The 12,865-nt window shown below is 44.2% G+C and overlaps 1 protein-coding gene across 1 annotated transcript; it reads right to left on the reverse strand.

The window, feature by feature from the left end:
- Window positions 1–377: 377 nt before the first annotated feature.
- TNFRSF1A (TNF receptor superfamily member 1A) lies at window positions 378–12,229 on the reverse strand. Its single transcript, XM_065742111.1, has 10 exons — window positions 12,138–12,229; window positions 6,016–6,217; window positions 5,580–5,708; window positions 5,133–5,276; window positions 3,474–3,555; window positions 3,112–3,179; window positions 2,778–2,900; window positions 2,406–2,443; window positions 1,526–1,682; window positions 378–1,016 (listed from the first exon to the last, which is right to left on the reverse strand). Exons 1-10 carry the CDS (start codon window positions 12,174–12,176, stop codon window positions 715–717), a joined length of 1,284 nt encoding a protein of 427 aa, XP_065598183.1. The 5' UTR covers window positions 12,177–12,229; the 3' UTR covers window positions 378–714.
- Window positions 12,230–12,865: the final 636 nt, after the last annotated feature.

Here is a 12,865-nt window from a genome sequence, read left to right on the forward strand (position 1 = left end):
TGGCTCAGAATCCTTATTCCTCTTGAACCAAAGGGAAATGGGAGCGTAGAAAGGATAATGCTCTCCTGTATCTCTCTGAACCACCCCTTCTGAATCTCTGCAATTTCTGCCATTGTAAGAGGACTGAAGATGCAGCACTTTGGTAACTAGCTGATACCAAAAGGAAGCAATCCCCTCCTGCTCCCAGAGATGCCAGCTGTGGGCATGTCCTCTCACAACTTCCCTTGAGTCAGATTTCACAATCAAATGGCTGCAATGTGAGCCAGTTTAAGTATCTGATATTGCAGAAAAATCAATCTGCAAAAAGTGAGCAAGTATTTCAGCATTTGAACAGCCAGTTCAAGCAAGCTGCCCTACCAGATAGCCCATCACATGGTGGGTGAAGCACCTGCTTCAGCAACGACTTGTTTGCAGAGTAGCTGAGCTATCAAATCACTCGAAGCTCCTGTTTTCGCCTTGATCAGAGTCCACATCACTTCCTTTATGAGATGCTTTCCCTCTTTGGGAAAAGAATTGTTGCAGAGGTTTCTCTTGGCTTAAAAGGAGTTGAAGTCACATGCTGGTTGCAAAGCAAACCTGTCTACCTCCAGCATACTCTGCTGCTGTTTCCTACAAACCCATTTAAGGAGGGTTAGAAAGACTGAAGGGCATGGGAAAAGGAAGACATGAAATGGAGTTATGATCCTCTCTCATCAGTCAGAGCAAGGGGAAAAGTCAAAGATGGCTGTGGAAACTGCAAGGCTGACAAGAATTCTGTTTTAGCAAAGCCTCTTGAATAGCTTCACTGCAGCCACTCAGCTCCATTTGGTTGAGAACACAGCTGATGTGCTCCACAGTTGCAGCATGGCCCATCTGCAGTTTCCAGAGTCTGACCATTTCATACTGGGCATCTCGTAAACGTCGATGCTCCATCTCTATTCGCTCCAAATCATAGTCAGTCAGACCCAGACGCCTCACAAACTCTTTCCACCGAGATGGTGGTACATGATCCACCACAGTGTAGAGAATAGCAGGGTCTGAAAGAACAGAAGAAATAAAGTGTGAGAATCAGGGTTCTGCAGCCTCAATGGGAACGTGATTTGGGACTGTGTATTGCCCCCTCCTGTTAAGGTCTACTACAGACCCATGAGATGTCCAGATTCACTCTCATCCCTCAAAAAACAATGTGATACTTCCAAATGCATTTATAAGGTTACGAGCAGACTTAAACATACAAGCTTAGGGCCTTGCTGTTCTATTAAAAAAGAAAAAAAAAAAAGAGGTGTTAAGACTTACATTATGGCAGCATATAAAACAATCTATTTTGCTGGTTGCAAAAACAAGCAACAGGAAAGACTTGTGTTGTTGTTTAATCTTATGTAGGCTTGCAGATTCTGGTCAGGCTTCTTGGTGCTATGCCGTGCATGAAGTATGTGTGCAAGTACACAGGGCATCCACACCTGGTAAGGTCTCATTCATCCTCCCAGCCATACCTGCATAATCAAGTCCTGATTTGCCTAGGGAGGGATAGGGGAGTTACACTTACTGTCTGGAAGCTGCCTCTTCCTGGCAGGTCTGACACAGTCTGGTAGTTCATGTAACCTTTGTAGGAGAGGTGCAGATGATGGTGTTGCATCCACTACCAATTCAGTTTCTTTCTTGATCTCAGGAAGGACAGTAATTGCACTCCCCTTTACATCAACCTGAAAGAGGCATTGTCTTATTTCAGAATCACCCACAGCTGCACAGTACTCCTATTGCAAGGAATCACTAGCTTTATAAAAGAAAATGTAGCAAAGATAGGTGGGCAGCAGGTGCAGTGGTTTTAATTCTTCCTATATATCTTGTTTAAGCATAAAGCATCAAATATCTATTTCACAAGGAATTTAATTCTTCTTTTGACATCAAGAAAATGGTAGCCTGGAAGAAAGCCTGAAACCCCAACTCACCACCGTTCTAGAAGTTCCACAGGCCACCTCTCTCATCAACCCTTTTTGTAAGGCTGTGGAAACCCGACCTTGACTATTGCTTTTAATTCCAGATCAACAATGCACCTCTGCAATGCAGAAGAAACACTGTAAAGCCAGACTGAGAGGCTTATGGGTTCAAGTTCTGAAGTGAAATAAAATTATCTAAATTTTCTCATCTTGGAGTATATAAGGAGAGAATGTGATTAAGGATTAGCTGTCTGAAAAAACTATGTGTCAGACAGAAAAGAACACAAAGCCAGGAATCTCCTAGCAAAAAGGAAGTAACATTTTAATGCTTTCATCCTCTACAATGAAGGACTTTTGAATTAAACAGCCCTATTACTCAGCTTATTTCAAAACATTAAGCCTGATAACAGCCCATGGGGAACAATGTTACTCTGGATCCCAGGTTAACCTGGTTGAAAGAAGAAGGGAAGCTCTTATTATCTTGCTCACCTCGGATACTGGCTCCTTGCTTGTCTGTGGCAAAGATACTTGAATGAAAAAGAAAACAAAAATTATTTTCACTTCCTCTCTTCCCAGAGAAAACAGGAAAGCAGCTATTCACAATCCTGACCTCAAAACATTTTTATAGCAAAACTCCCATCTGCCAGAAATGAGCTCACATGCACTTCCAGTCACAGCATGGAAAGCAGAGTTGCAAGAAGTGCACTTGTAAGCGTGGCTGTTGACTGTTCATGCTCCCTTCAGCCTTGTATCAGAGCAATGGATCCCACTGTTTTCCTCACACACGTGTGCACACATACATTCACACAGCTGAGTGACATCTATCACAATTCATATCACAGCATATGCTGCTATACTCACCACATGAGTAGAAAGAAGAGGCTATCCCATTTTTCTGAACCAGCTTCACTGCTTTATTTACAATGCAGAGGACACAGATAACTGCAAATATTGCCACAACAACGCCAAGGACAAGATTCCCATCTGGACAAAAGGGAGAGGGCAAATGAGTAAGAGACTAAGAAAGGAATAGGTAAGTGCTTGAGAAAGAAGCAAGTGAGTGCATGCAAACAAAATGAGAAAAAGAATAATGATTTGAAACAGTAGAGAAAGCATGAGTTGACAGATTATGTCAAAAGAACAAAAGCTTATGCTGAAAAGATTCCATTGTCCCCAAGGTTCCCCCAGTACACACTCAGCTCAGATGAATTCGGTGAGGTAGTCACTGGGCTATTGCATTGCAAGCACTCTTCTCCAATGCAGCTGAAAGAGTAAATCAGAGATGTGAGCATGCATGAAATACAACACCAGCCATTTTCAAGAAACCTAAAACAAAGCCAGAGGAGCCTGCAAAGCAGAGCAATGCAGTGTGACTACTGACTCTGGTCCTCAGTGGACTGGAATGGAGGACAATACTAGTTGCCCAAGAAAGCCAGAATTTTGTAAAATCAAGACAGACAGAAACTTGAAATAAAATTCCCTCCCCTTGTGTAACTTGAGTCAGCTCTCTCTCCTATTCAGCAGAGAGTCAAATAGAGAAAGAGAAAAAATGCCCACCTGTTGCAATGCTTGCAAACATTACTAAGTGTCAGGAAGAACATAGGCTTACACCTGCAAATCGTATCTCTGTCCTTTGAGCCTGCAGAGAAAAAAAGAAACTCTTGCCAAAATCTGGACAGCAAAGAAATCAAAAAGGGAAAAAATCATTCTAGAACAGGTGGCAGATTATTCCTCTTTGAGCCTGAAGAGCTGTTACTCGAGAGAAGAAAAAGATTCAGTTTACTTGGGGCTGGGGAAGAAGAAAATAACAATAAAGGTGAGGGCATCAGTGTTCTGGTAGATCAGACACCTCTGTAGAGGTTGGGAAAGAAAAATAACTGCAGCTGAGATAGGTCTGATGGATAAGAATAGTTCCAGTGCAAAACGGGGAAAGTCACTCCAGTTCAAGTGTGACAGGAAGGGGAAATTACATTAGGCAAAAATGAGGAAGAAGTGGTCTCTGAGCAGCTGAGACTGCTAAGGAAGTCAGCTCAGGGCAGGGAGAAATCACTTCAAGCCATGGGACGCACACATTCACACATGTGATCTGCTGTGCTGTGAGTGTAAAGGGTAAGAAATTAAAGAGCTATTGCTTTTAAGCAAGCCACGGCACAGATGCTGAAATTCAAAAAAAAAAAAGGAAAAAAGAAAAAAAAAGAGCAGGCAAGAATAGTGAAGGAAGGACAAAATTAAAAGAAGAGAGGTAAAAAGGCACTAGAACAAGCAGCATACGTTCTGCTGCACGTGAGGGACAGGACTAAAACAGTTCTACACCAGACGAGGAAAGGAAGTCACTCTATGGCACTGTATGATGATGATGCTTGAGGGCAGGTATAAGCATAGAAACTAACAGTTCACTAAACACCACAGGGAATGCATTTAGCAAAGAGACAGAAAAAAATCACATTGAAGGGGACAGGAGAAGCAGAATTTGTGAGGTAGAGGGGATAGGGGATACCAAGGTAAGGAGCATTTAAGGGACATGAGCAGAATTAGACTTCAGCACAAATTACGGGGTGGCAAACAGCATGAGGTTAACATCTCTGGTCCCCCACTGGAAATGAGACAGCTTGGGACAGCTAACATGGCTAGTTCTTTCAGAACATCCCCGCATCACAGCGGTGGTGAAGAAAGGCCAATGGGTATGCTTCAGTATAACATTAAGACACCACAACATACTGTGATGATTCAGCATCTGACTGACAAGCAGTTCAGCTGGACACTGAGAGCAGAGGCATTTTCAGCCTTTATACTTAAGAGTGCTTAGAGCAGTTAGCAGGGGAAATGCAATGAGCATGAGGAAAAAAATCCAGAAAAAGACAAAAAAAAAGGAAAGCAAGTAGAAAATTTGCACTAGAACATGAAGATCTTACTTCAGTACATGCATGGAAGGCAGAACTACTCAAATTAAGAAGCAAATATATCACGATAGTCAACACAAGAAAAAATACAATTAAGGTAGAACTTGTGACAGAAAACAGGGACTGATTCCAATGCAGGCAAAAAATGACAGTGTTCCTCAAGAAAGTGGGCGAGCAAAACAGAGTTGATCCAAAACTAAAATCACTTAAGGGTAAGCTACTGCAGCATGTTAGAAAGCAAAGAGAAGGATGCTAATGTCTATCTTAATGGCAGCTGCCAATAGATTTATCTGTACCAAGCCCATGCTATACTCACAGTTGGCAATAATTCCATTAACACATGGGCTGCAGTTCATACACTGGAAGAGATCAGCCTGGCCAATCTGATATTGATTCTTCTGACAGCCACACACAGTATCCTGCTTTAGGGTACATGGGGACACTGCTATCTGCTGTAATTCTGAGGAAAGAAATAAAAAGTGACTGTACTAACCCTACCTTCAGCTGAGATCACTGTTATGCTCCTAATCTACCCACAGGAAAAAAGAAAAAAGAAAAAAAAAACCAAAGGCTGCAAACAGTGTCTAAGGCTGTAGTAACTTTGCAAGTCTTATCTCTAGCGTCCCTAGACTCCTTCCCCTACCCTGTCCTAGTATCCACCCAGACACTTTTTTTTCTAGGCTTCCTCAATCACCTTGCCATCTCCTCCAGGCCCTCACCTACTACTACCACTCATTTTCCTCAGGGCAAACGGATAACTCACCTGTACGGCACCGTGTACACTGGAAGCATTTTTCCATGATGTTGTCAACAGCTGTGAATGTGCCATTAGGACAGGGAAGACAGACAGGGGCCTGGTCAGCCTGTTCACAGTCTTTTGACTTGTAGGTACCTGCAACAAAAAGAGCTTAAGAGAGATTTGACAGGAAGACAAATGTGTTGCCTTGGGGAGGACTGGAGTCTTCTTGGATTGGATTCTGGATTCTTGGACTGAATCCTCAAAGAAACCTTGGAGTTGACAGGGAAAGGACTGAGTATGCTTCTTCTCACTAGCATGGAGGGGACTGACAGTCCAAGAGAAGAGACAGGGAGAGAGAATTCCTACCAAAGAAAGGGAGCACTGATGTAGCTATAGGACAAGATAGTTTGAGAGCACAGGACAAGGGAATGCAACTGAGGTAAAGAGTAATGCACTTTACCTGCATGGCACCTCATGCAGCAGTGGGTCCCCCTGGGATGTACATATTGTCCAAGCGGACACTGCACCTGCCTCTTTTCTCTCCTCAAGAGGTTAGAGGGGTCTCTTCCATCCAAAGTTATCTGACGGAGTTGCAGCATATACGGCACTGGAGCAATTCCTGCTGATTCCTCCATCAGCACACAGACAAATGTTAGAACAACCTGCAAACAGGGAGAGGGAGAAAAACAAAAAAATAAGGTTAGAGAATCTCTCATCTCCTGGCAGACTGCACAGCTGACTTCAGCAGCATTCAGCACTAGACAAAGCCAATCCTGCCACCTGTTATTAACACAAGCTAGCTGTATGCAGAGCAAGTATTTTTTGTGATCTGCAATATGAAGATGCTGCAGCTTGCAGGAAAATTACTCAAGAGCAAAGGAATGTTTTCATTAAGGAAGAGAGCAAGTCCGTCTACAAACAGTTCCAGAGAGACAAATGCATCCCGTACTTGCAGTACAACTGAATAAGAAAACCAGATGGCAAGTTTGGAATAAAAAGGCACAGGATGATATCACAGCAGGCAAAGGACAGAAAAGCTTCCAAAATTTTCTCTGAGCAAGCCAGTCCTAGAGAAATGGGAAAGTTACGTTTTCAACTTCTCCCCAACAAACACATTTATCCTTTTAAACAGATATTGTTAGCGCTCAGCCTGAGCAGTCTGCCACAAAGCCCTAGACGTTCTTTTTTACTCCTTTAAGACTTGCTATTTTTAATTTTGAAGATGACTGTTGTCAAGAATTTTAACAATAAAATATTATTATAATCATTTAATTATAATTACTTTATTTAGAAAATAATTATATTATTGATTGTTTATTTTAACAAAAAAATATATATTACGATTGCTGTGACTGCAGTATGATGTGTGCATGTATGCACTGGAAGGAACAGTAAAACAAAGGGTTAACAGCTTGAATTGGTAATAAAGGACACCATTCCCAGCAGCAGAATTGAGAAATGTGCTGCTTGTGTCATGGCCAAAAGGTCTGCATCCTGCTAGGACCACAGAACAGATGACTCATCAGCAAAAGATCCTGCACAGGAGAATGCAGAGAGACAGCACAACACTGGAACAAGTCCTTAGCCTGCAGGCCCAACAGAAAAAACAGACCCTGGAGATGTATTCCAACCATGCATTCAGATAAGCTAAAATTAGACAACATCAACGTGAAAAGGAATACCATCTTATGCCATCTCTCCTGCCCACACAATTTCACACTGATTTTCTCTACACTAACTTCCCTACATTGCAATGTTTTCCCAGCTTTCATTTTTGAAATCAGTAAGGTACCTTGCTGCACAAGCACAGCTACAAAGCTCTCTCTTTTTTTTTTTTTTCCTAATGTTATTTTTTTTTTTTATCTTTTTGGCTAGAAAAGCTATAGCAAAAGAAGTGCAAACCAGTAAGGGTAAACCACAATGCTGCTGATACCAGTTTTGTGGTTTTGCAATCTTCAGAGAGGATATGCAAAAAGAGATGGCTACAACAGCCCCACACTACCCTGTTTCTCTCCCAAAATTGAAGCCTTGGAGAAGAAAGTTAACACATTTAAAACCTTAAGAAGGATAGGGCTTGGCAACTCTGACAAAGCAATAACTCATTTTTTTCCAAGAATTTCCAAGTTCTTTGTCACACAGCAGACATATTCAATACACCAGCTGTTAAAATGGTAACAAAAAAAAAAATTAAAATCACGCATTTAAATAGCTATCATTTCAGGCTTGATTAGCTGACCACAAGATAAATGCAAACATTCCAACATTAAGTGAGAAACAAAATTTGTTCCAGGAGCTGATGGCCTTGCAAGATTGACTGCCTGCAGGAAAATGGGTAAAAGATCATTCACACAGATGGTCTGATAGTAACTATAAAAACTGACCCTTTGGCCAATGATACATCTTCCAGCAAGGGAATATATACAGCTAGTCCAAAAGTCAAACATAAACAACAGAAGCAACAAAGATCGAGCCAAAAACGGATGCAAGTCAGATACACCTCCAGAAAGGAAAGAAAAGGAAAACAGGAAAGGTGTTTGCAATTATTCAGATTAAGTGAAAGCATGTCAGTAAGTGCAATCAAACCAAAATCAGCACATTCATTATTTCCCAGACCATTCAGCAATCACACTTGTTTACACACCCATGATAAATATAAGAGTTCAGGAAATACATGAAATTATCAAACAAGGAAGCCTCAAGTCTAGGTAGCAGGTCACAAAGACAGTTTACAGGTCCTGTACAACTGAAAGGAGTGATTTTCCATTGCTGGACATACAACTCTACACTCCAGTTACACTCAATGGGGAACAAATGAGCACCCAAAAACCAGGGCTGCTCAGAAAAATGGAAAGCCTGGATTACTGAAGCCAAATGATAACTCAAACCACCAAACCACATTGTGCACACCGGTGATTCATGGTTTTAGCTAGCAGGGACTGCCCAGGAAAAACGAGTCAGCAGAAACTCAAGGCTTCAATTCTGAAACTGATGAAGAAATAAACAAAATATTGCAGGTGAAAACATGCACAGCTTCCTCAAACCATTCTGCTCCTCCAGGTCACAGCCACACAGACACGCTCATCACCTGGGAGGCAACCTAACTCCTTTCCAGGCCTTCCAAGCAACTTACTGGCTAACAGCTCCAGTCGATACAACCCTGAGTCATACAATTTCGCAGGTCTGGGAGCTGGGAAGAAAACAAGAGCAAGGAGACTCCGAAGAAATCAGGGTGCAGCATTACCCTTCTTGTGTGATTGTATCAGCCAAGGTTTATAGTTTTTAAGAGTTTTTAGTTTGACATACAAAGACGCATGGGAAACCAACACTTCTGCTTTAAGCATTGAGAAATGTACATTAAAGCAATATTTACAGGAAGCTTTTCTCATCGCACACTAAAACCTGGAAAGGTCACAAGAGGGATACATGAGTTATTATTATAAATAACCAACCATTGTAGGAAGATTGAATGGTGGAATACTGCATTTCAGGCCTTCCCTAAAACCAGGAGACTGTGTCTGCAACCTAAGCACGTACATGCAAACACAACACAGTAGTCAGACCCTTAGGGCACAGCCACACACCTCAGATCAGAGCAGGGTCTCTATGGTCTCCCCTTCACACTTCCCTCCCTAGGGCTTTAATTTCAAGAGAGCAGCTGCCCGGAGGCATTGCCTGCACTGCATCCTAGCTCTAGTCCCTTATCAGTGATTCCCTAGGTGGTTGGTTTTCTTTTAAGAAGTCAGGTAATTGCCACATGGTGAGCCCAATTCCCTAGAACTGATGACCTTTGTTGAAGAGAAAAATGTAGTGATGTTGCTTTGAGATCCTCTTTGTTTTCAGGTTCACAAGGCTGGATTTCCAGGCATTCCAAGGAAGCACAGCGGTATCCAAGAGACAAGGACAAGATCATAACACAGAATATCCTGTTCTGTCCCAAATAAAAGCAAAGCCACCTTGGGATGACTGAAGATGTGGATAAGAAGGAGCTATATGACAATACTGTTTTTACCTCAAATAATAAGGCTAGAAAGAAAGAAAACCTGTAACTTAAAATAAAGGAAAACTGTCCAGACTGGCAACACCGATTGCTTGTGAGAACTGAGATTACCATGTAAAGGAGGTTGGCACAGGCCCAGATAACAGCACGTTTCATTTGTCTGGATGTTGACAGACATCAAAGATAGAAATTAAAATTGCATTCATAAGCAGATACAAATGGGATGAACTTGGTTGGACAAAGCAGTCAGAATTCCAGGCAGATGTTATAAATTCTTAGGAAGGGACTTGAGAACAAAACAGAGTGTGCTGTTAACATACAAATCCATAAGGACTCTGTACTTGGAATACAAGCTGTTGGGCTGGTCCCCAGTCCTAAGAACGCAAGTTAATCCAGAAATGACAGTGGTTGGTGCTGTCACAAGAAAAATGATTTAAAAACACCGGTCTGTAAAAGAGACAGCTGAGAAGTCGATCCCAAAGTCATGAAGGCCGTGGAAAAGATGAAACAGGATGGCTATTCTCTGTCTCTTCCAAAGGAAAAACTAACAGGTCTCACAAGAAACACACAAGTGACAGGTTCCAAACACACAGAGAGGTACTTCGTAGGCCAACACTCAGCTGAGGAGTGGGGCTTCCCACCAGGAATGTGCCCAGGCTCCAAATGTGACCATCGCATCCATCAGCACAAGAAACATACACATGGCTCCTAGTATAAAGACACCATTCTGACTTGTGAATTTCTAATCACAGATCCCTGGAAGCTGGGAAACGTCTTTTTTCCAGTATCCTATGCTTGCCTTGATCTGAAACCTTAACAGACGCCGATCACCACTGCTAACAGGATACGGGGCCCAACACCTCTGGTAACAAATGTGGTGTCTGAGTTTACAGCTTTTGTGGAAAGAGGCTTCCAGCTTCAAAACCTTTACCTTCAAAACCAACTGCTGTCAGAAACACCCTTCTATCTGTTTTGTCATTTTTCCTTATAAAACCAAACCAACTACATACAAATATGTACACATTTATACTCAAACACTGGCCTCAGTGAAGGGAGCTGCCATTTTTTCCAGTGCAGAGGTTGCAGGAGTATATGGTGAAAACATAGAGCACATGAAGTGAGGTTAAGAACATGAAGAAAGAAGGAATGCATATGAAGAAATTACAGGCAATTTTTAAGAATTGGAGGAAACAGAATAAGAAAAACAGAATGGAGGCATCAATGAAGTAAGAAAGGCCATGAGGGTGAATGCAGAAGGGAAAATAAATGGTAGACAAAAGAACAGGCAACAGAGTGGGAACTGTAACACTGATGAAAATAGTATGATTTTATGGAAAAGGCATAAATTATCTGTAACAAGCAGGCCATGTAATTAAGAAATTGGACAAACATAAGTAGGAAGGAAAAAATTCCCAGAAAAATGAAAGTAATCCTCCTAAGGAACACTCTTCCTCCACTACGCTATTGAACTGGGGGCAACATAACATATTAAGGAATTCAATGCCTTTCGAGCATTGTTGCTAACAATATCAATAATAAATATGGCATACAGTGTAACAACTACAGCGAAATACATGTACCACTATCACTAAGACAGAAACTTTTTCAGGTTTGCTGCTTTAAAACCTGTACACAGTCCACCTCAGCAGTTCACAAATGCTATCCAGACTCTGAGATGTCAGTGCTCTGCACCAGATAAAGGGGTGGAGTGCTTCGCAGCCCCAGCTGCGCTTCCTTGCCAGCACTGGTTGTAACTGGCTTCCCAAAGCTTCCATGTGCAGAAGCAGAACTCGTGGAAGAAGAGAGCTTTGAGCTGGGAAATCACAGCTATGTGAAAGCATGCCACCAACTCACCCAGAGCTGCCAGGCAAGCGTAAAGCAGTCCACGTGCAGGCATTTGCCATTGAAACACTTGGGTTTTCAGAGAGACGTGGTCTGAATGAATTGCAAATTCTACACCAGAACTGAGATATTTTTTATTTTTTAAGGCAAGAAGCTGAAGGACAGTCAGCTGAAGTTTGAGAAGGACTTAGAAACTGGATCCATGAGACCAAAGAAGGAAATTTACCAGCAAACTCACGTTGTAATACCCCTAGCTACAGAGGTCGGGCACAGCCGTCGCTCTCTCTGCTACAGGGCGGCACAGCAAGTCAAGAGCAGCACCCACAAGCACCGGGGCTGCCAGACCGCCGAGCTCCACCAGCGCCCCGGGTCAGCGGCAGCCCGCGGTGCCTCGAGAGTTAACAGGCTCCGGGAAGCCGTCAGGCTTTCCTGTAAATCCAGCAGCGTTCCCAATTCAGGGATTCATCCTGGAAACGGCGCGGCCCCGCCTTTGCGAGGACGGACCTCCCGTCCGGCGCCCCCCATCGCGACGCCCCCCGCTCCGGCCGCTGCGGGGCGCTGCCGCGGGACGACGCGAGCCCCCGGCGGGCGGCGGCGGGGCCCGAGCCGAGTCCCCGGAGCCGCCCCGCAGCGGATGGCTCTCCCGGCCGCGGCTCTGGCGCCGGCGGCCCCGGCCCGCCCCCTCCGAGTCGCAGCCCCATCCCGAGATCGGGGTGCGGCGGAGCCCCCTCTGAGTGACTTACCGTCCCCAGCGAGCTGCGGGGCAGCGCCGGGCCGCGCATGGCTCCGCGCCCCACTACGTCCCCATGGCGGGGTCCCGGCGCGCGGAGAAGCTGGCAGCGCAGCCCAAACCCGGCCGGAGCGGCACGGAGCGAAACCAGCCCGTCTCCAACTTCCTACCGGCAGCAGCAGCTAGGCGGCAGGAAAGAGGGCGGCGAGACGCCGCGATCCCCGCCCGCCCCCGCGGGGGACGGGCGCGGAGCCGGGGGCGGCTGCCGTGTGCCGGGGCGCGAAGAACGAGGGCTTCGCCACTGAGCGCAGAGCTGCGGAGGTGAACTGAGCGGCAGCGGTTTCATAGGGCAGAGCTTGCCGCTTTCTGGCCAAAGTTACCTGCCAGTGCCGGTTTTCCCCGAAGTGTGCCATATGGAGAAAAATAATGGGTAGTATCGTGTGACTGAAACAATAAATACAGGGAAAAGGAGCAGAAGGAAGCTTGCTGCAGTCTTAACATTTCCTGGCGTGTGGCCTTGCTGTTCTGGTACAAGCTCACAGGAAAGAGAACCACTTGACTGAAAGGCAATAATTTGGCACTTTAACAGCCTTGTAAACACGTGTCTCTTTTTATTTTTTAAGATTTGTCAGCCCAGACTGGTGCATTTCAAGCATATGTGCCCAGCATGTACTTTTTTGGTAAACCATACATTTCCCAAACCTGTCAGCCAACTGCATCAACACTGTAAGGTGAAAGTGC

The sequence above is a fragment of the Cyrtonyx montezumae genome, unplaced genomic scaffold (assembly GCF_038088225.1).
Source record: "Cyrtonyx montezumae isolate F1298 unplaced genomic scaffold, pur_monq_1.0 scaffold_3, whole genome shotgun sequence".
In the NCBI taxonomy this organism is placed as follows: domain Eukaryota; kingdom Metazoa; phylum Chordata; class Aves; order Galliformes; family Odontophoridae; genus Cyrtonyx; species Cyrtonyx montezumae.

Excerpts from the sequence above, each read along its gene's own strand:
- TNFRSF1A (XM_065742111.1), bottom strand. The coding sequence starts at position 12,176 with ATGCGCGGCCCGGCGCTGCCCCGCAGCTCGCTGGGGACG. Across the intron at positions 3,556-5,132 it reads TAATGGAATTATTGCCAACT|GCTCAAAGGACAGAGATACG; the intron begins GTGAGTATAGCA and ends TTTTCTCTGCAG. Across the intron at positions 1,017-1,525 it reads GAAGAGGCAGCTTCCAGACA|ACCCTGCTATTCTCTACACT; the intron begins GTAAGTGTAACT and ends CTGTTCTTTCAG.